Genomic DNA, 26106 nt, shown 5'->3' with positions numbered 1-26106 from the left:
AGCTGCTGGCCTGACTCCCCCCTCGGCCCTGGGTGTTGTCCTGGGGGGGGAGGTGGGAAAGGGGGGACTCTGCACAGGGAAGCATCCTGGGCAGAGAAGCTGCCCTATAAGGAGAAGACTGGGAGGCTTTGGCTAGGCATGCGGGAGGGGGGGTGCGCTGGGGGGGATGATATTATAGCAGTACTGATCTGGAGAGATTTTTTCCTCCTCTCCAGGCATCATCCATTAGAAATGTTTTTGAGCCCAGCGGAGAGCCGAGGCAGCTGGTGGGATGGGCTGCCAGAAGGGATCCGTTGGGAAGGGAAGGCGAGAAGGGGACTCAGGGCTCGCAAAGTCCACCCAGGCCCATCAGCATCTCCCAAAATTGGCCGCGTCGTCCTGAGGGGGTCTAGGACAGCTCGCCAAGGGACAATTCAAAGCTCTATGAATCATTCCACCCAGTCACTTTTATTCTTGGTGGCCAGGTGTTCCTCAAAATTGTTGTAACTCTTGTATTTCTGGATTGACTTACTTGTTTTATGACTGTTGGCCCTGGCTCTGTTGAAATTAAAGTAACTTTTGCATTTGTTGCATTTTCCCGTGGCGAGTTGGCCCATTCTGTGGCTGAGAAATGCTTTAAGGGGGCCGAGTGGGAGGGTCCGCAAGAGACCCCTCCCAGCCCTCAATCCAAACGGCAGCCGAGATGGGCAGCCCGGAGGGGATTCTCACACCCCTCTCCTGGGGGGACCACACAGGACATTCGGTAGAGGTAGTCCTCAACTTATGACCACAATTAAACCAAAAATTTCTGTGGCTAAGCAAGATTTTGCCCCTTTATATGACCTTTCTTGCCACGGTTGTTAAGTGAATCGTGCTTCCCCATTGACTTTGCTTGTCAGAAGGTCACAAAAGGGGATCACGTGACCCCGGGACACTGTGACCGTCATAAGTATGAGTCAGTTGCCAAGCATGTGACTTTTGATCACATGGGGATGCTGCTACAACGGTCACTTTTTTCAGTGCCGTTGTAACTTTGAACGGTCACTAAATGAACTGTCGTAAGTCGAGGACTACCTGTACTTCGCAAAGGCACTTCCATGAGAATTTGGTGTTCGATGACAAAAGATGCCCCAACTCGGGCAGGGGGGCCAGAGAGGGTGGGGCCCTGTGGCCCCATCTTGCAAAGAGCCTGGCCAGCCCTGCTTTGTGGGCTGACAGCCGCCCCCCTCACAGGACAGCCAGCGCCCTGAGAAGCCTCGGGAGGGTGGGGGTGGGGGTGGGGGTGGAGTGGCTTCCTCCATGGCTCCTCGCAAGACTCGGTGGGGGCCATCCTGGAGTTTAACAGACAACACAACCCCTTACTTTTAAAATACTTTATTTTTTTAAATATTAATACAGGACATTACAAAAGGAGAAATTCCAAAAAAACGCTATAAAACCACCCGGGGTCTCCCTGAAATGGAGGAACCCCAGCAAGGCATGGCCCTCTCCACCCTCCTCCGTCTCGGCCCGCCGGGTCAGCAGCCCATGTATTGGGAAAAGACACCCACACACACCCCCACACCCCGGAGGGGGCCAGGAGAAAAAGGACGAGGGCCTTCAGGCACTGGAGCACCGCCGTGCCATCCCCTCCCCAAATCTCCATTCTGTACAGCTATACAGGAAGGGGCTGTGGGTGCCCCCTTGGCTCCCCCACCCACCCCAAAGGAGGGTCAGCCCGGTGGGCACCTTGGCAGGGATGGGCTGAGGGGACCCCCAAGGAAGCACCTCCAGTTCTCCGTCAAGAGAAAATTCAGAATAAAAAGGATGGGTGGAAAGCCCCCCTCCCCCCCCCAAAAAAAGAGTCTTGACCCAAGATTTTAACTCTGGAGGGGCGGGGGGATAAGATGATGAGATGCTCTCTGGCAAAGCCCCTCGGGCCCTTATCTGCCCCCCAGACCCAGCCTCACTGCCGGTGCTGGTCCAAAACCCAACGGAACTGTCAAGGATTAAGAAACGTTTCTTGAAAATTCTCCCTCTGAAAAGTGACAAAAGGCGCCCAAGCAGATCCCCCCCCTCGCCCACCTCCCAAGAAACACACAACACCCCCCCCCCCCATCAACATCAGACGATACCAAGACCCCCTCCCAGCCTCCAGCAGTGCTCAGAGCAGCCCACCTTCCCTCTCCCCTTCCCCAGGAAGCCGTCCCGGATCACTCCCTTTCCCAGAATTCAGATGAAAAGCCAACACAGCCAAGAAGAGGTTAGTCCTCATGAAGGTTCTATTCCAATACAGAGTCCAAAGCACCCTTGAATGGCAGGTCCTTGTTGTGACCCCAAAGCTTGCTGGAGAAGGTTTGTCGGGCCAACATCACAGGGTCTGTGGGTGCAGAATCAGAAGGTGGGCGGAGGGGGCCTTCTCGGTGCCAAACACAGGAAGGAGGGTCCAGCTCCTGCCGGGTAGGACGAGGTTGGCTTGGCGACCCCCACCGGCTGCTCTAGGGAGGTGCAGTCCAGAAGGAGCAGGCAGGGGACAGAGACAGGAGGAGGTGGTTCTATTTACAGGGCTCTGGTGTCCTTGGCAAAATTTGGGGAGACCCTCCCCAGCTCCAGAAGAAAAGTCCCCTGGGAGAGGGCCCCCGAGACTCACGCAAAGCAGGGACACCAGATCCAAAAACGGGGACCTCTCAAAGGAGCCAAGCTGCCAGAGGGGGGGGGCAGGGCAGAGAGGGTCCCTTGCAGCAGGAGGAGGACGTGGCTTGCAGCAAGAGACAGGAGGGTCCCGGGGCGACGCCCAGGCCAGGTGCAACGTGGCACAGCATGGAGTATGGCTGCCGCTCGGAGAGCAAGCCGGCTGGCAGAGAGAGCGTGAGGTGGGCAGGCAAGGCCCGGCCGGGCAGCTCTAGGAGCAGGGCAGGTGTTGCTTGAGGATCTGGCGGGTCTGGGGGGCTATTCTGTCAGGGAAGCGGACTTTGAACTCCACAATCAAGTCTCCGCGCTGGGAGGGCACCTTGGGGAAAGGCAGCCCCTCCCCTCGCAGCCGCTTCACGGTGCCCGGCTTGATGATGTCGCTGCAGGGCAGGGGGATCACACGCCCGTCCACCGTGGGGATGTTGACGGTGCAGCCGCACAGGGCCTGCAAGAGAGGAGGAGAGAAGCGGGGTGAGAATGCCGTCATCGAGGTCACAGATGCCACAACGTCAGGGGTGGGCAACGATGGCAACGATAGGACTGGTAGACCTCAACTCCCAGAATTCCTAACGGCAACTTCTGGGTGTTGAAGTCCTCAAGTTGCTCTCATTGCCCACCCCTGCACTATGCCATGCCAGCAGGAAGCAGACCAGCAGGGAACCCAGAGCAGGGCATCTTGCGGGCACCACCCTCAAGCCCTTCCAAGACCATATGAGGATCAGTCTCGATGGCCTCCGATAGCCCCAGGCCTTGGGGGAGGGGAACGTAGGCAGAACTAGGGGACCAGCCTTCTGCGGGCTCCACAGTCTGTCCGGGCAAGTGGTGGGCAGCCTGCAGCCTCTGAGGCTGGCAGTGCCGGAGCCCCCCCGAGGTCTTCTCCCTTCTTCTGCCTGGGCCCACTTCCAGAAGTGGAAACTTTGGAGTGTTGCTGCTCCTGCCAACTTCCACAAGGCCCAGGAGGGCCTAACAAGAACTGGGTTATTTTTTGCCCACAGCTGACCCCAACAGCTGCCAAAAAGCGAGCACTGCTGTGACCCAGCTTGGGAAGGGAGGAAGGGCAGTCCTGAGAGGTCAGGGTCTGGAGCCCAGCTCACCCCAAAGGCCCCCAGGAAGAGACTCACACCCAACAAACGTGGGAGACCCACCTCAACCACCTCTTGAGGTCCTCAGCAAGATTAATCAGCTGACCCAAAACAGACCCCCCCCCACTGCCCCCATTTTGACCCCCGGCCTCCAAGGCTCCCCTGTGATGGAATGTGGTCTGGATTCCGAAGTGGGAGGAAGTGCACTCAGAGGAGCAAGAGACAACTCGGGTCAGATACGGTACTTTGTGTGAGAGAAAGAGGGTGAAGAAGGCTCCTCAACAGTTCCCAGGATATATGCCTCACGGGAGTGTTAGCCTGCTTCCGTTTGGAAAGATTCCATCTATGGGTGAGGAACCATTAAAAAAATCTGTTTGGAAGACTCACAATGTGTCTTTTTCAGTTTTTGGATCCTGACGGGGATGAATAAATTTATGTGGGAGAAAGAGAAGGAAGACAGCTCCTCCCTAAGAGTTCCCAGAGTGCACGTTTTATGGCGCAGAGAGTCTGTTTCAGTTTGGCAAGATTCTGTCTGTAAGTGAGGAACGATCAGGGAAACTGTTTGGAGGTTCTCAATGTATCTTTCTTGGGTTTTGGGACCTGACCTCCCATTTCTGCACAGGGAAAGCGTCCTGAGGCTCAACCTGCTACCAAGGAAGGCCTCGGTCTCCTCGCTGCCTCTACCACCACCTTCCCTTCTTCCTGCCCACCTCCCTTCAGCCGCACACGGCCATTCCGATCTCGGCCTCCTCAGGATTAGGTGGGAAATCTCTTCCCTCCCAGCTGGGAGTCCTGGCTCTTGTCCGGCCAGGTCTACCCACTCCTGAGGGACGTTCTCCCTTGTGGCCACCTGGCCAAAGGCCTTTGTGCAGAGAGCTGGAATGGCTCAGAGGCGGCAGCTGCCCAGCCGGCCTCTCGGCCACCTCAGTCCCACACTTCTCCCGGCAAGAGAAACGTGTCGTGCAGCCAAGCGGCAAGAACAGGTAGCCCAGAACCTGCTCCAGAGGAGCCGAGGGCTCGCTAGTCTTTCCCCAGATTTACTCATCCACGACTCCCACCTGTCGGCTTCCCTTCCCTAGTCGGAAGGAGATGGGGAACCCCTGAGCATGCGGGGAGCAGTTCACGGCTGGGACCACCCAGGGGCAACAGCAGAGAGCTCCGAGAAGAATCCAGAAGCCGAGGGAGGGTCCCCAGCTTGGGGGGGGAGGGGGCTGCAGTATAGGTAGTCCTTGACTTACAACTGTTCATTCAGTGCGGTTCAAAGTTATAACGGCACTGAGAAAAGCAACTTACGACCGTTGCAGTGTCCCCACGATCACATGATCAAAATTCAGATGCTGGGCAACTGACTCGTATTTATGACCGTCACAATGATCCCATTTTGTGACCTCCTGATAAGCAAAGTCAATGGGGAAGCCAGATTCACTTAACAACTGTGGCAAGAAAAGTCGCAAAATGGGACAAAGCTCGATTAGCAAATGTTTCACTTAGCAACATACATGTGGGGCTCTACTGTGGTCATAAGTCGAGGACTACTGTCCTCCACCCTCTTGATTAATTTAAGGGGCTTCATGGACACCAGATGCCCATCGTACGTACACCCGCTCCTAAAAACGCAAACGCCGCCTCCGTTCCCTAGAAGCAGAGCCTTTGTGGGGGGGGGCTGGTCCCCACTGAGCCACGGGTGCCCAGGTGGCAGGAACAGAAGCGTCTCTCGCACACAAGCTGAGAAATTCAGAGTTGGCAAGTCTTTTCAGGAGCAGCCACTGAACGCACAGCAAAGGGTGGGAAAGGGAACAGCCTGATGGTTAGGCCAGCTTGCACACTTGGCAACTGTTCCTCGGGGGGGGGGGTTACTTTTTCTTTACACAAGGGCTACTTTGGGGGAAAGCAGGACCCCAGGAACCCCGTTGGCCCCTCTCCTTACACCCTGAAGCGTCTTTAAACAAAGGGAAAGAAGGCAAGGAGGACTAGACGAGAGACCCCTGGCTAAAGCCACAGGGGGAGGGGAGTTCGAGGAAGGCCGGCTTCTTCTGAAACCCTGGGGACAGTCAGCAACCTTCTCCAATGTGGCCAGGATAGATCTTGGTTGAAACTCTATCCGGCCACACTGGAGAAGGTTGCTGACTCGGATCTCCCAGCTAGTCTGAGAGGACCTCAGCAGGCTGGTCCCAAAGGCACTTTCTCAAGAGGCAACTGGACTCTCTGGCTTTTCTCTGAAGACGTTTCGCTTCTCAGCCAAGAAGCTTCACAGAAAAGTCTTCAAAGAAAACCCAGAAAGCCCAGTTGCCTCTTTGGGACCAGCCTGACCTGAATCTCCATGCTGGCTTTTGTTCCCCGACCTCTGGCCTGGAGGGTCACTAGTCCCTCACACCTGTGTAGGAGACAAACTGCTGGGTCCCCCAACTCCTGTACCCTGCTCTTTCTCCTAGGTGATGTAGGAGATGCACGAAGAAACTGAGCTGAGGCCCAGGAAAGCCAACAGAGAGACCACCAGTTGTCCCCAACATCAATCCTCAGTGAGTCCATCAACTTCCTACCTGCCCGTCTGCCTGGCCTCAGCGCCCTGTGTCCGAGAGACGCGTCCCCCACCCACCCCCGGCCTCGAACCAAGGACCCACCTCTTTAAGACTGATCATGGCCGTGTAGATGATGTTTGTCCCGTCGCGACGGAAGTGGCCGTGTGGCTTGTCCTTCAGGACGAAGACGATGTCGGCTGGGATGTTGTCGGGGGTGGCGTCTCCTTCCTTGGGGAAGGTGATCTTGGTGCCTTCCTTCCACCCTCGCTTGATGATGATGTTCAGGATCTTGTCCTCTGTCCGCATCGTTCGCCCGTCCGGGTTCAGCCGCCGGCGGGTGATCTTCATCCGCTTCGTAGCCCCGTGGTAGATTTCCTCCAGAGAAACCTTGAGCTCGTGGATCACGGGCGGATCCTGCACCTTCCGGCGCATGTGGATGGGCTCCGGGTGCCGCCGATGGACCCCGTTCAGGCCATTGAAACCGAAGCGGCTGAAAGCGCTGAACGGATCGTCACTGTCGTCGTCCACGTCCATGTCCTCGTGGTCGAAGCCGTTGAAGACCCTGGATCGGCTGCTGCTGAAGAAGATGTCGAAGGGGTTGGAGCCCCCAAAGAAGGAGGCGAATGTGGCGTGAGGGTCTCCATGGAAGGTGTAGTGGAAGGTGCTGCCAGAAGGGCCGGAGGGACCACCACCCGTTTTGAGTCCTGAAAGAGAACCAAAGGGAAGAACCATCAGGGGAGGCAACGTAGAGCGGAGAAGCTCATTGGACCTGCAGCAAGAAGAGTCACGGCCTTTGCCCACCAACAGTCCTCGTGATCCGGGGGGCAGAAGCAGGGGCCCGGCCTCATCCCTGCCCTCAAAGCCTGGCCCTGCTCCAGCCCATTTTGGGAGTGCAGCCCCAGAACCTGCTTTGGCCCTCGAGAACCAAGCTCCACATCAGGCCCCTCGGACACGAGCAGGAAAACGAGGACTGCACAAACTCTGGGGGTGGCTGCACGTCTAACCAAAAGGTTGGAAGCTCTTCTAGTCCAGCTCAAGCAGAAGATCAGGAACCCTGTCAGGCAAATGAAGGAGGACTAGGGGTGACATGATAGATACGCTCCAATATTTGAGGGGCTGTCACAGAGAGGGGGAGGGGCTCCACTTCTTCTCCAAAGCCCCTGAAGGCAGGACAAGAAACAATGGAAGCAACTAATCAAGGAAAGAGGCAACCTGGAATTAAGGAGGAATTTCCTGACACTTAGAACAATTAACCAGAGGAACGACTTGCCACAGGAAGTTGTGAGCACTCCAACACTGGAGGATTTTTAAGAAGAGACTGGACAGCCATTTGTCTCAGATGGAAGAGGGTCTCCTGCTTGAGCAAAGGGAGTTGGACTAGAAGACCGCCAAGGTCCTTTCCATCTCTACTCTGATTGTTTGCTTGTACATCATTTGGCTGATCTCTCCCGTTAGTTCTGTAACACAGGGGTCAAGGTTGAACATTGTGGAGCACTCCACCCCATGGCCATTTCGGACAGGGGAGGCTGATCGTGAGGGTCTAAGCCAGTCGGACTCTAAGGAAACCTTCTGCAAGGACCAAGCCCAGGTTAATTGAAGAGGAAGCTCCATTCACAGAAGGCCCCGTCCCCTGAAGCTAGGATGACAGGTCCTGCAGGACAATCTCTGCTCAATTCCCAAAGAGCGAGAGGAGCAAAGTCAGAGATCTCCTCCTTCTCAGTTTGCCTGGATGCAAGGCGGGAATCGTTTCCTCTGAAGTTCTTTCCATTAGTGGCAAAGACCTGGAGACCTTGTCCTTTGGGCAGGTATCCAGAAGACAACCCTGGAGCATCGACACAAAGGTTTTGTCCTTCCTGCATGGAGGGGGGGCTCTCGCCTCTGAAAGGCACCCCGACCCAAATCATCCATGGAAAGGACTCTGAGATAACCCCAAAAGCAGAGTGGAAGGAAAGCAGCGGCAGCAGAAAACCCAGCCCTGAGGGGGAATCAAAATCAGAATTGAGCTGGGAGGGACCTTGGGGGGGGGGTGTCTTCTAGTCCATCCCTTTGCTCAAGCAGGAGGCCCTATATCACGTCAGACAAGTGGCTGTCTGGTCTCTTCTTAAAAACCTCCAGTGATGGAGCACCCACAACTTCTGGTGGCGAGCAGTTCCACTGGTTAATTGTCCTCACTGCTAGGAAGTTTCTCCTTAATTCCTGGTTGCTTCTCTCCTGGATTAGTTTCCATCTGTTGTTTCTTGAAGGGCCCCTCTCTCTTCTTCCTCCCAGCCCAGCCCAGCTGCCTCTTTAAAAGGGGGGCTTCCCTAGCAGAGCCCACAGATTCTCAGGGCAAGCAGGGGGCAGAGGCCAGGAGGGAGACGGGGGGCTGGGGCAGCAGCTGCCCCACAGCTGCTGGCTTTCAATAACAGTGGAGCAGCAACAGCAGCCCCTGTCCGAGGAGAGCGCGCTCAGCTAAAATGGGGGAGGGGTAAAGGGAGGGGAGGGGCTGCCACTAATAATATAAGGCTCCCACTTTGTGGCCAAACTTTTTCCTGTCCCCCCTCCCCTCCCGTGGGCATTCTCTGATTAACAGGCTAAATTGGGACGGGACTCCACATTCTCCATTCAACTCTCACTTCTTGCTGACTTAATTTTTCCAAGGGAGAAACATGTGAATGGATTTCTTCCCCCCCCCCCCCCCAATTCTTCGTGGACCTCCCAGGACCAGCGACAGGAGCAATCAGGCCTTGTCAGTCACTGCTCCGACATAATTAGAAGGCCCACTCAGAGATGAGCGCAAAGAGCTTTTATTTTTAGACCCTGATGGAAGCTGGAGCCCCCCACCAAACTTCTCCAAGGAATAGGCCAACTCTGCTTGCCCTCCCCAGGCCTTTGGCTCCCCCCCACCCACCCCAGGAGCCCTCCAACCCTAAGAGCTGCCTGCTCCCCAAAAGGCCAGGAACGGAAAAGGGAGACGAGGCACTGGAGGGAAGGGTCCTACAGCAACCTCGGTGCCCGCTCTTGCTCCCCCAGACGCTGGCTGCTGCCCACCCCCTTCCCTGCCCCCGTCCCTGTTCTTTAAAACTTGCACCGTGGCTGCAAAACGCACAAAGAGCAGGTATTTGCAACTTGACTCCAAGAGGGGTCTGACTATTTGCAAGGAAGGAAGTTTCCAGGGCAGGCAACTCTACCCCAAATTCTTTATCCTGGTTTTCCCCTTCAGCAAATGAAGAAGTCCAGAACTATTCTGGCCACCGAGTCCCCCATTTATTAATTTAATTTATGACTTTTTGCTGGGCTCTTAAGTTATTCCCAGCTCCCGGGTAACAACAACAAAGCGGCCTGCCAAAAGTTGCCACGCTCCCTCGCTGCCAAATGGCCCAGGATAGCTTATGAAAGGATTACTAAAATTGGGAAAGGCTCTTCAGGTCCAAACACAAACACACACACACACACACACACACACACACACACACACACACACAGCAGCAGCAGCAGCAACATGGACTGAAAAGGAAGCAGAAGCCACCCTCCCTTAGGCCCATCCGGCAAAGACCCCAGGCAGAAAGAGCCAGGCTCCCCGCGCCAATCCCCTCCAGGGACACCAGGCAGGAAGGGGTCTGTACCTCTCCCCCCCACCCTCAAGAGCCCCTCCCCCCTCGCCTGACAGACAGTGAATTGGGAGGGGATGTGGGGGCTGACTTGGGGCCAGGGCCAGGGAGAAGCTTTGGGGGACCAAAGAAGCGGAGTCCCGCTTACCCTCTTCTCCGTACTGGTCGTAAACGGCCCGCTTCTTGGGGTCACTCAGCACGTCGTAGGCCTCGGCAATTTCCTTGAACTTGTCCTCCGCGTGAGGGTCCTTGTTCTTGTCCGGGTGGTACTTCAGGGCCATTTTGCGGTAGGCCTTCTTGATCTCATCCTCGTTGGCCCCCGACTGGATGCCCAGGGCCTTGTAGTAGTCCTTCCCCATGGCCGAGACGGGGCCAGCCGTAGACTCCTTGTTCCTGCACCAGGGAGGGAGAGACCCAGATCATCGGACAAGAGCCAGGAAGGGGCGGCACTGGTGGGGCTGGCATCTGAAGGGCACCACGTGAGCCCTGCCCGGACAGCCTGCCCCTGCCCACAAAGAGGCGGGCAGGAAAAGCAGACGGGACCCTCGGAGCCTCTGCCGGCCATCGCCACTTCCACCGCCGGCAGCAGGGGAAGCCTCCGAGCCAAAGAGGCTCTTCTCCCCAGAGGATTCTTGTAAGGCAGCAGATTGCCTTACAAGAACCCTTCCTCGAGTGAGCGAGCGCTCAGCCTGGGAGTTCACGCAGGGACACGTTTCCAGCATGTACCGGCAGAGACGGCAGAGGATGGAGCTGGTAGACGGAGACATCTTGCGATGGTGGCAGGCTATTTTTAAAGAACTCCCAAATGAGAGCCCGCCACCGCAGGGAAGGACTGCCCGAGGGCACAGCGGCTGGGACTTGCAGCAGCTGGCATCCCAAGGCCAGGGAGGTGCTGCCTGACGAGGGCCAGCCAAGCTCTGACCGTCTCCGGCCAGACCAGCCGAGGCTGCTTGGGGTCGAAGCTCCCTTGGCGGCGCCACAGAGACCCCCAACCCACCTCTGGAGGCAGCCAAGCCAAAGAGAGCTGCACCCCCCCCCCAGCTCCAGGGTGCCACGGAACCTCCCCATCCTCTCTCATCGGGGCCCCAAAGGCCGGAAAGGGGCAGCGAAAAAGCTCCGGGTGTTGAGTTCACCATTTTGCTGGATTTCAGGAATTTGGAGGGGTAGGAAAACCAAGAACACAAATAGAGACACCCAGAGAGGGAGACCTGCCTGCACATCTTCCGCTCTGTCACTTGGGGACCCCTTCCTCCCCCCCCTCCATAAGACGAGCTGCCCCCCTCTCGCCCTCCAGCTGAGGCTGGGGATGATGGCGGGCGCTGCCCTCCGGCCCTCCGGGAGAGTTGGGGAGCCCGGGGGGAAAGAAGGCAGCCCAGCCGTTCTCTGCGGAGACCCCGCTGCCACCAAGCGCCCACCACGGCCCCACAGGCTCCCCGGCCCAGCCCAGGAGGGCGGCCGCCCCTCTCCACGCGCCGCGGCTGCCCGGGGGAGGCGGCGAGTGACGCCAGCAGCGCCGCTGACACAGAAAGCGAGAATCCCCCAAGTTCAGCGATGAGCTCAGGAGCCGCAAATACCCGCCCTGGCAGGTGGGCAGCAGCCAAGGCCCCCAGGACACCCCCCTCCCCCCCTCCCCCCCTCCGTCAGAGCCTGTGCGTGTTGGGACCCTTGGCTGCTGGACGGACCCAGGGGAGGGCAGGGGAGGGCAGGGCAGGGGGCGAGGGTCCAGCTCCGGAATGGGCACCAGCAAGGGCGGAGAGGGGGGCGAGACCTGGCTGGGATCGCTGGGCGCCCGGGGAAAAGGCGACCCTCCCTCCCTCCCTCCGTCCCGAACCGCTCGGCCCACCGGCAGCCCCCGACCCAGCCCCGCAGCGCCTCTCCCGCCTGGCGGCTGCCTGCTGTCCCCGGAAGCCCCCCGCCCCGCATGGGCATCGGCCCCGGGACAGCGCCGCCCGGACCCCTCGCCTGCGCCGATGCCGGCCGGGGAAGCTCAGCCCCTCGGGGGCCCCGCGAGGTCATCGGTGCGGGCCGGGGGGCTGCGGGGCAGCGGGGCGAGGCGGGTGCCGGCGCCCTACCTCTCCAGGCGGCTCCAGAAGAGCAGGACGGCGGGCATGGCGGAGCGGCGGCGAGCGCGGCAGGCGAGGAATGCCGAGAAGCGCGTCCGCCGCCCCCGCCGCAGCGCCACAGCCGCCCCGCCCGTCCTCCCCTCCGCCCCCCCCCACCCGACGGCACCTGCCGAGGCGGAGGCGGCGCTGGACCGGCCCAGCCCAACCCGCCCTCCCCCCCTCCCTCCCGCCGCCGCCGCCGCCGCCGCCACTCACCGCCCGCGCCTGGCCTTCCTCCGCCGCCGCCACCCGCTCGGCCGAGCCGGGGCAACTAGCGGACCGGGAGCCCGCCCTCGCCTAGCAACGGCGCGCCCCGCACCGCCCCCAGCGCGCTATTGGCTTCGGCCGCCGCCCGTCTCGACCCGGGGTCCATTCCCTTTGGAGAAGAGGGGAAGGCCGAGCGGGCCACGCCCCCCCCGCCCGCCTCCCGAGAAGGGCCGCGCTCCTCGCGCCCCATTGGCCTCGCCGCCGCCGGTCCCGCCCATTCTCCGCTGGCATTGGTTTCTAGGAGACGGGGGCGAGCCGCGCGGCCCTTCCCTCCCCGCCCCCGGCCCCGCGTGCGCCGCTCCCATTGGCTGCGGGCGCTCCGCTTTGACTTCCGAAGGAAAGCCCGCGGGAGGCTTCTGGAAGCCCCGTGACGTCACAAAGGAGGCCGTGGGGGGGCGCCTCCTCCTCGGTGGGCGGAGCTTCGGGACACGTGGAAGGGACGCGCCCCGCCCCGCCGGCTTCGCAAGAGGCGCCGATCCTGGCTTAGTTTGACCCGCATCGCAGCTTTTCACAAGCCGAGATCGACCGAGTTCTCCGGCCAGCCCGCCACCAGGGACGCTTTCCAGCGGAATCGCCGCGATTCCTTCTAAGCAGCCCAGGCTCCCTCCCTCCCTCCAGGAGCCCCGGGAAGGTGTCGGTCGGGCTGCCCCGGAGGGCATCGGAGGCTCCGGAGCGCTTGGGGCCCCTTGAGGGGCAACTGGCTGGCAGGCATCCCCATGAGCCCCGCTGCTCCCTCGTAGCCCCCCAGTTTCATGGGAGGGCTCTGAAGGGGGGGCTGCCCCGGGAGGGGCTCCGGCTGGGCTGGGAATGGATGGTGGGCTTGTCACAGGGGGCGCCTGGGTAAGTCGCAGGAGTTCGTAGGCCACGCCCACTTCGGACGGCTGGACATCGGGAACGCGCAGACGCTGAACACGCGAGAAGCATTTACACGAGTGGGGCCAGTCCTCGACTTACGACCACAACGGAGCCCCAGACACTCACTGCTTAGCAAGTGAGCTTCCCTCCATTTCACGACCTTTCTTGCCTCAGTTGTTCAGTGAATCGACTTTGCTTGGTGGAAGCCAGCTGGGAAGGTCACCAATGGGGATCACGCGACCGTCATACGGACCTCTGAGCCTCTGGATTTTGATTTTTTTTTTAATTGAAAAAGTTTTCAAATACAAATTTTCCCCCCATTTTTCTGCCCCCCTCCTTCCTAACCCCCCCTCACCACCCATCCCCCCCCCCGTGACTTCTTCACAACAAAAACCTAATTCATAACAGATTATATAATATTTTACCATCCCCTTACTCCCTCCTCTAAATACTGACCCTTACTTGCTAATAATATTATTAATATTACTTCCCCCTTTTACCATATATTTCAAAAAAACATTCTACCATAACATTGTATAACTTCTAATTTAGCATAATATTATTATAACTCTCAATTTAGCAATAATCTGCCCTTTTTCTCCTCCCCCAAACTTATATCTGTATATTATTACAACATTTCAAAACAACCTTCCACTTTAAAACTATATAATAAATCCTACTTTAACATTTAATCTTTTGTGTATACTAATATAACATTTCAAAGCAGCCTTCCCCATTAATCCTAATTTAACATTTATTCAACTCTATCCATTTCCTCCACTCCCCTAAATATATCACTTAAACATCCCTTTTCTTAAACTAAACAATCAGTAAACTAACCAATTTCCACCCACTTTCCTACAAGATTGCCATGCACAACAATTCTTAATATCTTTAATCCACTGCCCACTCTGCTAAAAAAATATATATTCCGTTATATAGAAAAAATCAATGACTTTAAATTTATAATCCATATAATATCTTCTTTGATGTCTTTCCACTGGATTATTGAGTCCATCATCCACATTAGGGTAACATAGCATCCTGGTGCAACAGTTTGTTCAAAATCCTCAGTCATCATCTGCCCCCATCAGTAATGAATATCCTCATATGTATATATAAGAAAAAGACAACCACCCGAGTGACATAATTATATTTCATATAGTTGTAATTGTGGCTTTCATCAGGATTATTAATTCCCATCATCATAATGGGTAACAACCAGATCTTCTGCGTGCCCCAGCGTAGCTCTCTTGCCTTATAGCTCAAGATAAATATAATATATTTATCAATAAAAAAAAGAAATCCAAAATAGATAATTCCAATCCAACAGTTTAAGGCCCTTTTCACATCCCAAAATTACGGCATTGCAGAGGTCTGTCACTCTCCTCAGGATATTGTTAACCAATACTTCACCTCAACTGTCTTTTCATATATTCGTTCATTTTTTTAAAAAAAATAACTGGCTTCACTGTTGCTTAATTTAGAAATTTTTATTTTTGTGAGACCTATTTTTTTTTCTTTTCTTTTTGTGGGTTTAATCTCCATCCTGGATTCCTTTCTACAAGTTGTGTATCAACTGATCGGTTTTCATTCTGCTTTATAACTTGATCTTGTTGGCTTTGCTTTTGTGTCTCATATTTCTTTTTTATCAATTGTGTATCAGCTAATTGGTTTCCATATTTGTCTGTGACTTGATGAATCATCACGTTAGAGTCCGATGCCCCTTCTCTCGTATTTGTAGATAGTCCAGCTGAGGTGTCTGAAGAATCCAAAGGCAATTTGTCTCTGGATTTTGATTTTGATCACATGGCCGCAGGGATGCGCCAATGGCCGTGTGAAGAACAGTCATCGGTCACTTTTTTCAGTGGGATTGTAATTTCAAATGGTCCCTAAACAAGTTGGTTGTAAGTAGAGGACTACCCTCTTATTAATATGCTGCCCAACTCCCCGATTTTCTTGGATGCCGTTAGATGGCAGCTCTTCTAAAATGGGGAAAATGGAAGGTAGTCCTTGACTTACGACTGTTAAGTTAGCTTTGTAATTCAGTCTGTTGTGTGAACACAGCCAAAGCAGTGCTTACACTGATTCCACTTTCTGTGCATTTGGGATGAGGCTGGTGTGTTATAATAAAACTCTTTTCAGTGTGTCTTGAGTTTAAATAAATGTTTGACATCAGCAGAAGAAAATGTCCCCCCCAAAAAAAGAGTGTGATGGCACTGATCCCTCTGACATTAGGAGGGTCCCCTCCCTTTATCCCTGGGCCAGCTGTGATCCGCCTCTCCTGCCCGCAGGGACCCCGGGTGAAGCTACCCCCCTCCCTTTCCAGGTGGTTTCTTGGCAGGATCTTACAGGGAGAGCAGAGCGAATGCAGAGAGGCGGCCTCTTGGAGGACTCTCCATCGGAGTCTTCTGTCCTGCTGCTGGATGGCTGCCCTGCTCACTCGGCCCAAACTCCCTATCTGTGTCAAGTCCTCCCAAATCAACAGGAAGTGGGGAAGAGATAATTGCAGCTCCCGTCTGCTCCAGCTGAGCATGTGATTCAGAGGACAGGCTGGATCTGACGGCTCTCACCACCCATTCCCGCCTCACGAAGTGCCAATTTGATGCCCGAAGCCACTGCTTCACAGAGGAACTATTTCTGGAGGAAATGGACACCTCCCCCACCCCAAGATCTTAAACCCCACATGAAGTGGAGCGTGGGGGAGGAGGGGGGTTGTCCAATTTTGGCAACTTTAACCTTGTGGACTTCAACTCCCAGAATTCTGAGTTGACGTCCAAACAAATTGCCAAGTTGAGAAACGCAGCTCTGGATGTTGAAATGCCTGGCTAGAAATTGTATTGTTTTGCTTCTTATCCAAGAAGCCTCTTCGGTTCTAACTGGCTGGTGGGGAATGGAAGGATTTAAAAAACTTTCATTTCTCACCGGTCAGTTAGAACTGGAGAAGCTTCCGTTTTTAAAGGGAAAAGCCAGGAAAGTCCAGTTGCCTCTTGGAAAAAGTATCTTTGGGACATTCCGTGGCCTGGATGATGGGCAATCTCTCTAGAAGACAAGGAGGAATGCGGGGCCAGAATCTACCTGGTCCAATACAGGCGGTCCTTGACTTATGACCTTCATTGAGCTCAAAATATCTGTTGTTCACTGGGACATTTGCTAAGTGAGTTTTGCCCCATTTTACGACCTTTCTTGCCACAGTTGTTAAGTGAATCTGGCTTCCCCACATTGATTTTGCTTGTCAGAAGGATTCCAAAAGAGAAATTCATTGCATTAGGAAATGCATCGTGCAATGCGGAAGAGAAGAAACCAGTACTACAAGCAAGAATGGGGAGGGGGGGCAGGGGGGAAGGGATGGTCATAATTTTTGAGAGAATGCTGAAAAAAGTAAGGCTGCAGGTGTTGATGTGTAATGCAAAAATCTTAATATATGGATGTGGTTTGCCCAAAGAGCAGTTGTACAACTTGTTTAACACGGGTGAAGCCACATCTGGGCACAACACCTGGAAGGACGCCAGTATCGCTCCCCTAATCGGAGGGAAACGCGACAGCAACCAAGGATGAGTTTGCTGAAACAGGGTTGATGGGCTGTTTGTCATGCCTGAGGATGGCTCAGAATTGGGCCATCCGTACAATGCCCAGCAAGGCAGGAGAGTCTCAGTGGGCTGGGAAATTGAGCCAAGCGGAGAAAGGATGTTTCCTAAGAAAAAAGGTGGCATTTGGGGATGAAAAGGAAGACGCATGTACAAGATGCGATGGATCTGAAAATTAAAGTATCAAAAAGCTAAGAATAATATTTACTCAACAGGTCAGTAGGCTGCCCAGTTTTCTATCTTCCATCTACAGGAGAAACAGAATGGAATGGGATTTATTTGTAGGAAATAGATTATTTGCCTACTTTGGTATTAAAAACAAGATAATGGCGGCCCATTTCATCCTATGGTTTTTACATTGTTCTTCCATATGAGGGCTCAGAGGAAGCATGGAGGGGAAGGCCGCCATGGCTGGCTGGAGGCGATGCAGCTCGAGAAAGGCCAAGGGTTGAGGCACTCAGGAGCGAAAGGGAGCGCCCAAACCTCTCTGTGGACCTTGAGGGAACCAACAGGTTTTGCAAAGGCCCAGGGAAGGATTTCCAGGGCTAAATTGGTGTAAATTAGCTTTAGTTATGTTTCTCATGATTGTATCTTAATTAAAATGTAATTAAGGTAAGGGATATAATTAATATAAGTGATGGGGCTATTGTGCATTTTCAAAAGCATTCCCTTCTGGCAAATTAAAAATTTGCAGTGTGATGGCAGGTTTTGGAAGACGCCTGGGCACTGGCCACAGTAGGGCCTCCGCCTGCAACCAAAGCCTGGGGCAGGAGAAGGCTGTCCCCCCCCCAACCCCAGACAAAGCAGGGCCCTGGCAGAAAGTCTTCTCAGGGTGCCAAGAACCGCCTGGCAGGGCAGGACAGGCTCACAGGGCAGCAAAGTTCTGACCAGGCATTTCCCATGTCTGAGCAGATGTGGGTCCAGATGACCTCTGGGAAGCCCCTCCCTTTCACACACAACAACAGCCTCCTCGACTTACCACAGTTCATCTGAAAAAAAGGACTTATGACCGTTGCAGCATCTCCCTGCTCACCTGCTCAGAATTCAGACACCTGGCAAATGGGCTCAATATTTATGTGAGTGTCCTGGGATCACGGGACCCCCTTTTGCAACCTTCTGACAAGTAAAGTCAATGGGGAAGCCGGATTCACTTAACAACCAGGCTACTAACTGAACAACTGCAGTGATTCACTTAACAACGGTGCCAAGAAAAATTGTAAAATGGGGCAAAACTCACTTAACGACTGTCTCGCTTAACAACAGAAACCTTGGGCTCAATTGTGAGAGTAAGTTGAGGGCTACCCATACGGTGGAACGTCACATGGCCCTCTGGATTCCCTGCCCCTGCAACCATGGGAGTTGTAGTCCATCCCGGACGGAGGGCGGGGGCTCCCTTGGAGAAGGAGAGCCAGCTCTCAGCCCAGATGCTTCCAGGCAGCCGCTCCCCATTCGCTCATCTCTTTGGCAGCCGCCACAACGTGTGACTGAGAAGGAAGAGATTTGTGTGTTGTGTCTGGAGAGATGCTCGGAGTTCCAGGGATGTTTCTGCTCTGCCTGAGCGGGGAAGATGTCTTGGAGAATTCCTACTTGGGAGCAAATCCAGCAGGAAGAGACTTGGGCCCTCTTCTCGCAGAGGGAAGAACCGATGGAGACGGAACTTCTAAGCAGCCCCCGTCCCCACCCCCTGCACCTGAACCAAGAGCAGCCCACCCACCACCACCCCCTCCTCAAATCTTATTAGATAAATCTGCAGGGTGGGAATGCAGAAGTTCCTTTCTAGCTCAAAGGAAACGTTTGCGAAACGTTCATCCACAAAGCAGATGAAGAGTACAGAACGGTTGCAGGAACTGGGCATGTCTGGTCTAGTGGAAAGAAGGACTAGGAGCGACATGATAGCATCTTCCAATATTTGAGTGGCTGCTACAAAGAAGAGGCCGTCAACTTATCTTCCAAAGCACCTGAAGGCAGGAGAAGAAGGAACAGATGGAAACTAATCAAGGAGAGAAGCAACCTGGAATTAAGGAGGAATTTCCTGACAGTTAGGACAATTAATCAGTGGAACTGCTTCCCTCCAGAAGTTGTGGATGCTCTACCATTGGAGGTTTTAAAGAAGAGACTGGACAGCCATTTGTCCAGAATGGTATAGGGTCCCCTGCTTGAGCAGGGGATTGACTAGAAGACCTCCAAGGTCCCTTCCAACTCTGTGATTCTGTTCCAATTACAGATCACCAGAGGATCTCCAATGGAAACAGAACCATAGGAATCGAACTATTACCTACCGCAGTCAATCACCAAATTTACACCCAGAAAATAAGTATAAAGTATAGATAAAGATCTTAATTAGTACAGAGGCACAAAAATCCAACTGTGATATCAGGTTCCTTGTTAAATATTTCTCTATGTCTGAACAGGGTTTCCTGGCAACTTTAAAACATGTGGAGCTCAATTCCCAGAATTCCCTAGCCAGGATGGTCTATTACAGGAAGTCCTCAACTTATGCCCACGATGGGGACCAGGGTTTGTCAGTAAGTAATGCGGTTGTTATTGTTTTTGCCCTGGTTATGCAAATCCAGCTTCCCCCAGTGCTTGTTGGAAGGTCACAGATGACAATCAGATGACCGTGGAATGCTGCAACCATCATTAATGCATGCCGGCTGCACAGAGAGAGAGAGAGAGAGAGAGAGAGAGAGAGAGAGAGAGAGAGAGAGAGAGAGAGAGAGAGAGAGAGAGAGAGAGAGAGAGAGAGGGAGGGAGACTATCAGACCCCATCATCTCCTACAGGATGCCTCTCTTGGATGGAAAGGGAAGCAAGTGGAGAAGCTGCCAACTCTCTCTTGAAGAGGACAACCAAGGTGACCTCCCCCATCCCAGTGGCCACCCTGCATGCCGAAAGCAACGAGAGCCATCTTGGCCCGGGAGGCTTCTCTGCCTGGCACTGCGAGGGCTGCCATCCAAATGACCCTCCCCCTCCCTGTTCTTTGCTGTATCTGTTCCCTTCAGCAGCACAAAAGCCCTCCAGAAGCCTGGCAGCCAGGCAGGTTTCTCTGAAAAGCCCCCCCCCCCCCCCGTTTGCCCTCCCACTCACTGAAAGACTCCCCCACGGAGTGTCCTCGGCCCCCTCCGCCCCACACCCACCCCTTTCCCTGGGGAAGCCTTTCAAGGCAGGCATTCGCCTGGCCGAAAGTGTGAGCACTAAAGGCTTCTGTGGCCCTGCCTCTGCCCCACCCCACCCACAGGAACAGCCCCCTCTCCCTCACCCAGATCTGGAGGGCCCCCTCCCTCCCAGCATCCAGGAAGGGGCTGAAGCAGAGGGGCTCTGAAGCCCTTTCCAGGCCTTCTGGGTCGAGGATAGCATATTTAGGGCTGTATCCTCACTTCAGGGGTTTTCACCTTGTGCGCCACCAGGAGTCTGTTGGGAACAAAGCGGGATAAATAATTAAATTCAAAAGGAAGGAGGCAAGGAGCGGAAGGAGTCACATTGCAAGACAGGGACCCAGGCTGAGCTCCAGGGACCAAAAGAGACCATTTCGTGGGAAAAAACAGGGATGCAAATACTAATCACCACGATAAGTAGATAGAAAGACTAGGGGAGACATGATAGCATCCTCCAGCATCAGGGGCTGCCCCAAAGAAGAGGGAGTCAAGCTATTCTCCAAAGCCCCTGAAGGCAGGACAAGAAGCCATGGCTGGAAACTCATCAACCTGGAATTAAGGAGAAAATGTCCTGGCAGTGAGAACAATCAACCAGTGGAACTCCTTGCCTCCAGAAGTTGTGGATGCTCCATCACTGGGGGTGGGGTGTGTGTGTGTGTGGGGGGGGTGTTAAGAAGAGATTGGATAGTCATTTGTCTAGAATAGGAGGGTTTCCTGCTCAAGCAAACACCTCCAAGGTCCCATCAAACTGTTGTTCTGCTAGTGCAAAATACCAGGGCACATCCCACGGGCCAAAATCCACAGAAGGAAGCGAGTGCAGGAGGGCTGGGAACATAAAAACAAGAATATATTGGAATTGCGATGACAGACCACCCAGTGAGGAACCAAATGGGGGAGGGGCACTTAGGAAGCCCCTGCAGAACCTTGGGCTGGTCAAAAGGAAGCAGCAGAGGGAAGTAAGACGGAGAAACTCTCACGGGGACCTTCCAGGTGAGTAGCCGATGGCTGCACAAGGGAAGTTAGGCCGAGACCTGCAAGAGAAACCAGAACCGGCCAAGGGGCCTTTGGAGCTGGAGAAGGAAGGGGTGGGGGTCCTGCTTGGCGATGAGGGCAAGATGGCAGAGGTGGCAAGGGACCCCTGGCACCTTCTTGCCGAAGGAAACCGTTCAAAGAGCTGCAAGCAGAGCAGCCAAGATAAGAGGCGATGGGAGTGGGCACAGGTGTGTGCTTTGGAAAGCCCCTCCTGTACGTTTTCTCTGGTGAGAAATCCAGGAGGACGGGCAAAGTGCCAGAGGGGTGGAGCAGGGCCAGGATCCTGTCAACGGGGAAGAGAGAGCCAGGGTAACCTCAGGCCGACCAGCTTGACATCAACGCTGGCCAAGACTCTGCAGGAGACTAATCAGCGGTTGGCTTGTGCACATTTTGAAAAGAAAGACCGGCTGGCAGGAATTCCTAGGAATAGATCGACCAGGCCGGCCCGATCTTCCCTTTCTGACAAAGTGACCGGTTTAATTGATCGGGAGAGCGAGTGAACAAAGCCAGCCTCGTCTTTAGTGAAGCACCTGACCGCGTCTCTTAGAAGATTCCCACAGCAGCCAGGCCGGGCTGCCCTGCCAGCAGACGGAGACGGAGCTGGTGAACAATCGCACCCTGTGACTGCCCATCCATGGCTCTGCATGCAGATGGAAGGAAGCCCGGCGCAGCTGTGCCCGAGGCCCTGTGCCACGCAGCGTGTTTGTGTGCAAATGGACCCCAAGAGAAAATGCTGCCATCCAATTTTCAGGTGACAGATCTGCAGATCTCCCAGAGACTGAGCATAGCAAACGCTAACAGGGTAATAATATCAAAATTCAAGAGGAAGCTGGCAGGCAGGATCCCTGGGCAGAACAGGCAAGATGAACAGAATGGAATGGAATGGGGAGAGGGGGAGGGGAGGGGAGGGGAGGGGAGAGAAGAGAAGAGGAGGAAAAGAGGAGAAAAAGAGGAGAGGAGAGAAGGCAGAAGGCATGTGCTGCCTGGGGAATTCTGGGAGTCCAAGTCCATAAGTCCTACAGTTGCCAAGTTTGGAGAGCCCTGCCTTGTGCCAAAGACCATGCCAAGCACGGGGCCCGAAGAGGCCGAGGGCTCCGACGCCAGGCAGGCGGCAAGTCCTTGGCCACCTCTGCGGAGGGGCAAAGAGCCCAACTGGCTGGCTGGAGGGAGGGAGGGAGGCAGGCGAGGGAAGCCTTCCCAAACTCCAGAGAAAGGAGCCCTGGGGCCGGCCGCGGGAGAGCCGTCCCGAGGGGCCGGCGGAGCAGCGGATCCCCCGCGCGGAGCCAGGCGGGGGGCGGCGGCTGCCGGAAGCCGTTTCGCGCGTGGCGGGATTGACTGGTGGGGCGTCGTGACGGGGGGCGCCGCCCGGCGTTGTGTAACTTCCAGCGCCCCCGGAGCTGCTGCTGCTGCTGCTGCTGCTGAGCGGGGCGGGGGGGGGGGGGAGCCCAGAGCCGCGCTCCCTGGGGAAGGGCAGGACGCGGCTCCCCGCAAACGGGGCCTGGTTGCCAAGCGCCGTTGGTTACTAAGGTTACGATATCTAGGGCGGCAGATCGCCCCGCCACCCAGCCACCCACCCCCCGGCGAACGTCCGGTCCTTGCAGCCGCCGGGGGGCTTCGTCCTTCCCGGCCCTGAACCAGGACGGGCTCTCAGGCCCCGATTCCCAGCAGGCGTTTTCCCCGAAATGGCTTTAGCGCTGGTGGGAGGGGGCGCTCCAGGGATGCTCCCCAGGGGAAGGGCCAAGGATCGGGCCCCTTCAGCCCTCAGGTCTTCCAAGGGGGCTGCTTCTGTCGCTCAACGGCTTCTGCTGGATCCCATCCCTCCCCGCCCCCCCCCCTCCGAACCCCCGGATGAGGCAGCAGGGTGGGAAAGTGGGGCTGAAGCAGGAGCAGGTGTTGCAAGGGGAGAGGAGGCGCACCTGGGCAGATGGTCCCCCCCTTCAGCCCCCGGGCTCTCTGCAGGGGCCCCACAGCCTGGCTGGTTTTGGCAGGCACCGATTCCGGCTGGTTCTCCTACCTGAGCAGCAGCTGCCAGGTTTTTTTTTTTTTTTTTTTTTTTTTTTTTTAATTTGATTTATATGCCGCCCTTCTCCGAAGACTCAGGGCGGCTTACAATGTGCTCAGCAATAGCCTTCATCCTTTTTGTATATTTATACAAAGTCAGCTTATTGCCCCCACAACTGGGTCCTCATTTCACCTACCTTAGAAAGGATGGAAGGCTGAGTCAACCTTGAGCCTTTTGGCGAGATTCGAACCCTGCAGAATTGCAGGCAGCTGGTCTTAATCAGCTTAATAACAGGGTGCCTTAAGCCCCTGTACTACCAAGGTGAGTGGGAGGTGCTGTGATGCCACTCAGCATCTGCCCCACGCAGCAGCCACGTCTGACTTCGCACCTTAGTCCCACGTTTGTTTGATACAAGGGGCTGCCAGCCCCCACAAGAGATCCCCATCCAGCTGGCCTGGCCCTGCGGGTACGGGCAGCGGTTTTGCCCCCCATCCAAGCCCTTTGGAGGTGCCCAACCGAAAAGAAGCCCTTGAGATGCCTCCTTCTGGGATACCCAGGACCCCTTTCAAGGCAGGGGTCTTTTCTACAGTCTCACCCAGGATGTCTCCTGCCCCAACCTGGACAGGACAGGTCCTGGAAGACCTAGTTATGGGCCCGCTGGACATCAAGCAGAGTCCGTTTGGTCTAGTGGTGAAGGCACCAGGCTAGAAAATAGCAGACCCCAAGTTCAACTCCCACCTCAGGCATAAAAGCCAGCTGGGTGTCTTTGGGACAATCCCCCCCCCCCACCTCAACCCAACCCACAGGATTGTTGCTGCAGGGGAAGTAGGAGGAGGGAGGTGTGTTGGATCTGTCTCTGGAGATTCTCCATCATCCACGTCACGGTCATCCCAAAGGTTGGCTTTCTGGGTTTTTCTTTGAAGATGTTTCACTTCTCATCCAAGAAGCTTCTTCAGCTTTGAAGTCCAGCTGGATATGTTCATTGCCTTGAATCATTTGTAAAAATAATAAAAGGCAGGACACAAATAATTAAATTGGGGAAGGAAACAGAAGCAGGACCAACAGTGGGCCTAAGTGTAAATCTGAGGGCACCGTCAGAAGGAAAGGAAGGGTCTGAGATGCCAGTGGGAGAAGCTGCTTGGCCTTTAGATGCCTCCTGCATGGGGGCCTTGCCACAAGAAAGCTTTGATGTTAGTGACAGCAAATACATGACAGGCGGAGGGCTTCAGAGAAGTCCCACATCAGGTGATGTAATATGGCTGATGACGCCCTGAAATCTCCGTTTTGATACTGTAACGGTGAGCATTTTGTAGGCCAAGAGATGTCCAGAAGAGCTATCCGCCCTATGGCAAGCAGTGGAGAAAACTTCACCAGTAAGCAAGAGGGTTGCATCAGGTGATTTCAGCAATCACCAGATTTGATTTGGTGATCACCAAATTTCAAATCATCAGATATGATTTTCTAACAAAGTTAGAAAATTGCTAGAAGCGTATATAAATGGTTGGTATATAAACCCTGATGGGGGATCTGAAAACCTGTGACTTCAACACACAGAATTCCCTGCCAGCCAAGATCGGAGAGCCCTGTGTTAGACAAAGGATTCAACATCTGGATGGTCAGTCCGTCTTCCAGGCCTGGAGAAGCACTTAAGACAGCCTGGAAGAGGCATTTTACCATGTTGGGAACTTGGGCGGAGTCATCTATGGGATTTATTTTATTTATTTAAGAAAATGTATATGGTCACCCAACTCACTCAGTGACTTAAGCTAAAAATACAAAACAATAAACACAACAACCCCCCCACCCCGTGGGTGCCCATGTAAATATATTAAACAATAAATAATGGTTAATATAACAAGCCCGAGTTTACAAAGCAAATAAAGTGATGGTTGAATGCATAGTCTGGATTCTCACAACACACCAAGACAACAGCTGACCCACAAAAAATCCTGCAGCCCATCTGAGCCCCCTCCCACTTGGGGGGTGAACCTTGGAATTTGCGGCTTCGTGTTTGGGGGCCTTTCAGCCCATTCCACCGGCTGTGTGAACTCAGCCCCTCTGCCAACGCCGATGGCTTTCAATTGTCTTGCCAAGCTCCAAAGTTGGGCCTCTTTTCCTCCTTCCTCTCCCATAAATAGGGTGCCCAAGTGGGGCTTGGGAGGAGCAGAAAGCCAGGCGTCTGGCGTGGCAAAGGGGGCTTGGGGGGAAGAGGGGGGCTCTCATTTCTGATCAACTTCGGGCAAACGGGAGGAGAGACCTTCAGGTTCGGGGTCTACAGGAAGAAGGGTCTGCGTTGCCACTCAACGAATGCTTCAGCAACCAGCCGGGGAGGGGAGGGGAGGGGAGGCAGCCAGCTCAACTCCCCTCCTGCCCTGCCCCAGGCCAGACCCCCCTCCCGGGAGGGAAGGAAGCGGCTTCGGGGTGGGGGGCGGGCGCTGGCTTTGGTCTCCAGCCTGCGTGCCTCCACAGGCAGAGCCACCAGCCTGCGTCTCCCCCCACCCCGATCTTGGTTCCCAGCCACGCACGGCTTTCGTCAGCCGTGGGCAGAGCCGCGCGGGGGAAGCGCCTCGCCGGGGTGCCTGCGTCGTAGAGGAGAGGCGTCTGGCGGGCTCGCGGCCGCGGGTGGGTGGGTGGCGGAAGCCGAGGGGGAGCCAAGGCTGCGCTGCTGCGGGGGACGCGGCTCCTCCAGGAAGGCAGCTCCCCGCCTGTCTGGGTGCCAGGTGGCCGAGCAGCTGGCTGCGAGTCGGCGTGACGTCCCGGAAGGCTTTCATCACTCCGTGGTGCCACTAGGATGGTCCCTCCCTCCCCTCCCAAAGAGGAGAATGGGTTACGCGCTAGACAGAGGCGGTCTGCCCATGCTCAGAGGTCCTTTTGCCTGGAGGGATCCCTGGCAGGTATCCTTGGGAGGGGGGCCGAGTGAAGGAAGCACCAGAGCCAACGCAGAGCAGTGGGGAGGGAGCGTCTTTCCTGCACTGGAGGGGGGGGGGGACAAGCGCAGCTGCGGTTGCTCACTTTTGCCAGTGAGGAAATGGAAGGGGGGGGGAGGACACAGGAGAGCCCCACAGATGGGGGCGGGGGGGGGTGTCTCTGCAGGGAGAAGTAAAGCAGGGCCCGCTGTGACTCAGACTCTCCTGGGCTGACCTGGTTTGAGGCTGTGGGAGGTGCAAAGAAGGTGGCAAGGGGAAGCAAGGGCGGGGGAGGGTGCCAATGAAGCTGCTGGGGGTGCTGGAAGGAAAGGAGGAGGGAGTCAGAAAGGGCTCTGAGGATT

The 26106-nt window shown here is 55.3% G+C and overlaps 1 protein-coding gene across 2 annotated transcripts; it reads right to left on the bottom strand.

Moving 5' to 3' along the window:
* Positions 1 to 2222: 2222 nt before the first annotated feature.
* DNAJB5 (DnaJ heat shock protein family (Hsp40) member B5) lies at positions 2223 to 12412 on the bottom strand. 2 transcript variants are annotated; one of them, XM_034441935.3, is made up of 4 exons: positions 12159 to 12412; positions 9989 to 10233; positions 6353 to 6954; positions 2223 to 3094 (listed from the first exon to the last, which is right to left on the bottom strand). In XM_034441935.3, the coding sequence occupies exons 2-4, from the start codon at positions 10197 to 10199 to the stop codon at positions 2861 to 2863; spliced, it is 1047 nt and encodes a 348-aa protein (XP_034297826.1). In that variant the 5' UTR covers positions 10200 to 10233; positions 12159 to 12412; the 3' UTR covers positions 2223 to 2860. The 2 variants fall into 2 exon arrangements, with proteins under 2 accessions (XP_034297826.1, XP_034297825.1); XM_034441934.3 differs by lacking the exon at positions 12159 to 12412 and adding an exon at positions 11913 to 12020.
* Positions 12413 to 26106: the final 13694 nt, after the last annotated feature.

This window comes from Pantherophis guttatus, chromosome 2 (assembly GCF_059756535.1).
Source record: "Pantherophis guttatus breed Tessera chromosome 2, ASM5975653v1, whole genome shotgun sequence".
Lineage (NCBI taxonomy): Eukaryota > Metazoa > Chordata > Lepidosauria > Squamata > Colubridae > Pantherophis > Pantherophis guttatus.
Note: the sequence above shows the minus strand (reverse complement) of the source record. Positions and strands in the feature narration are given on the sequence as shown.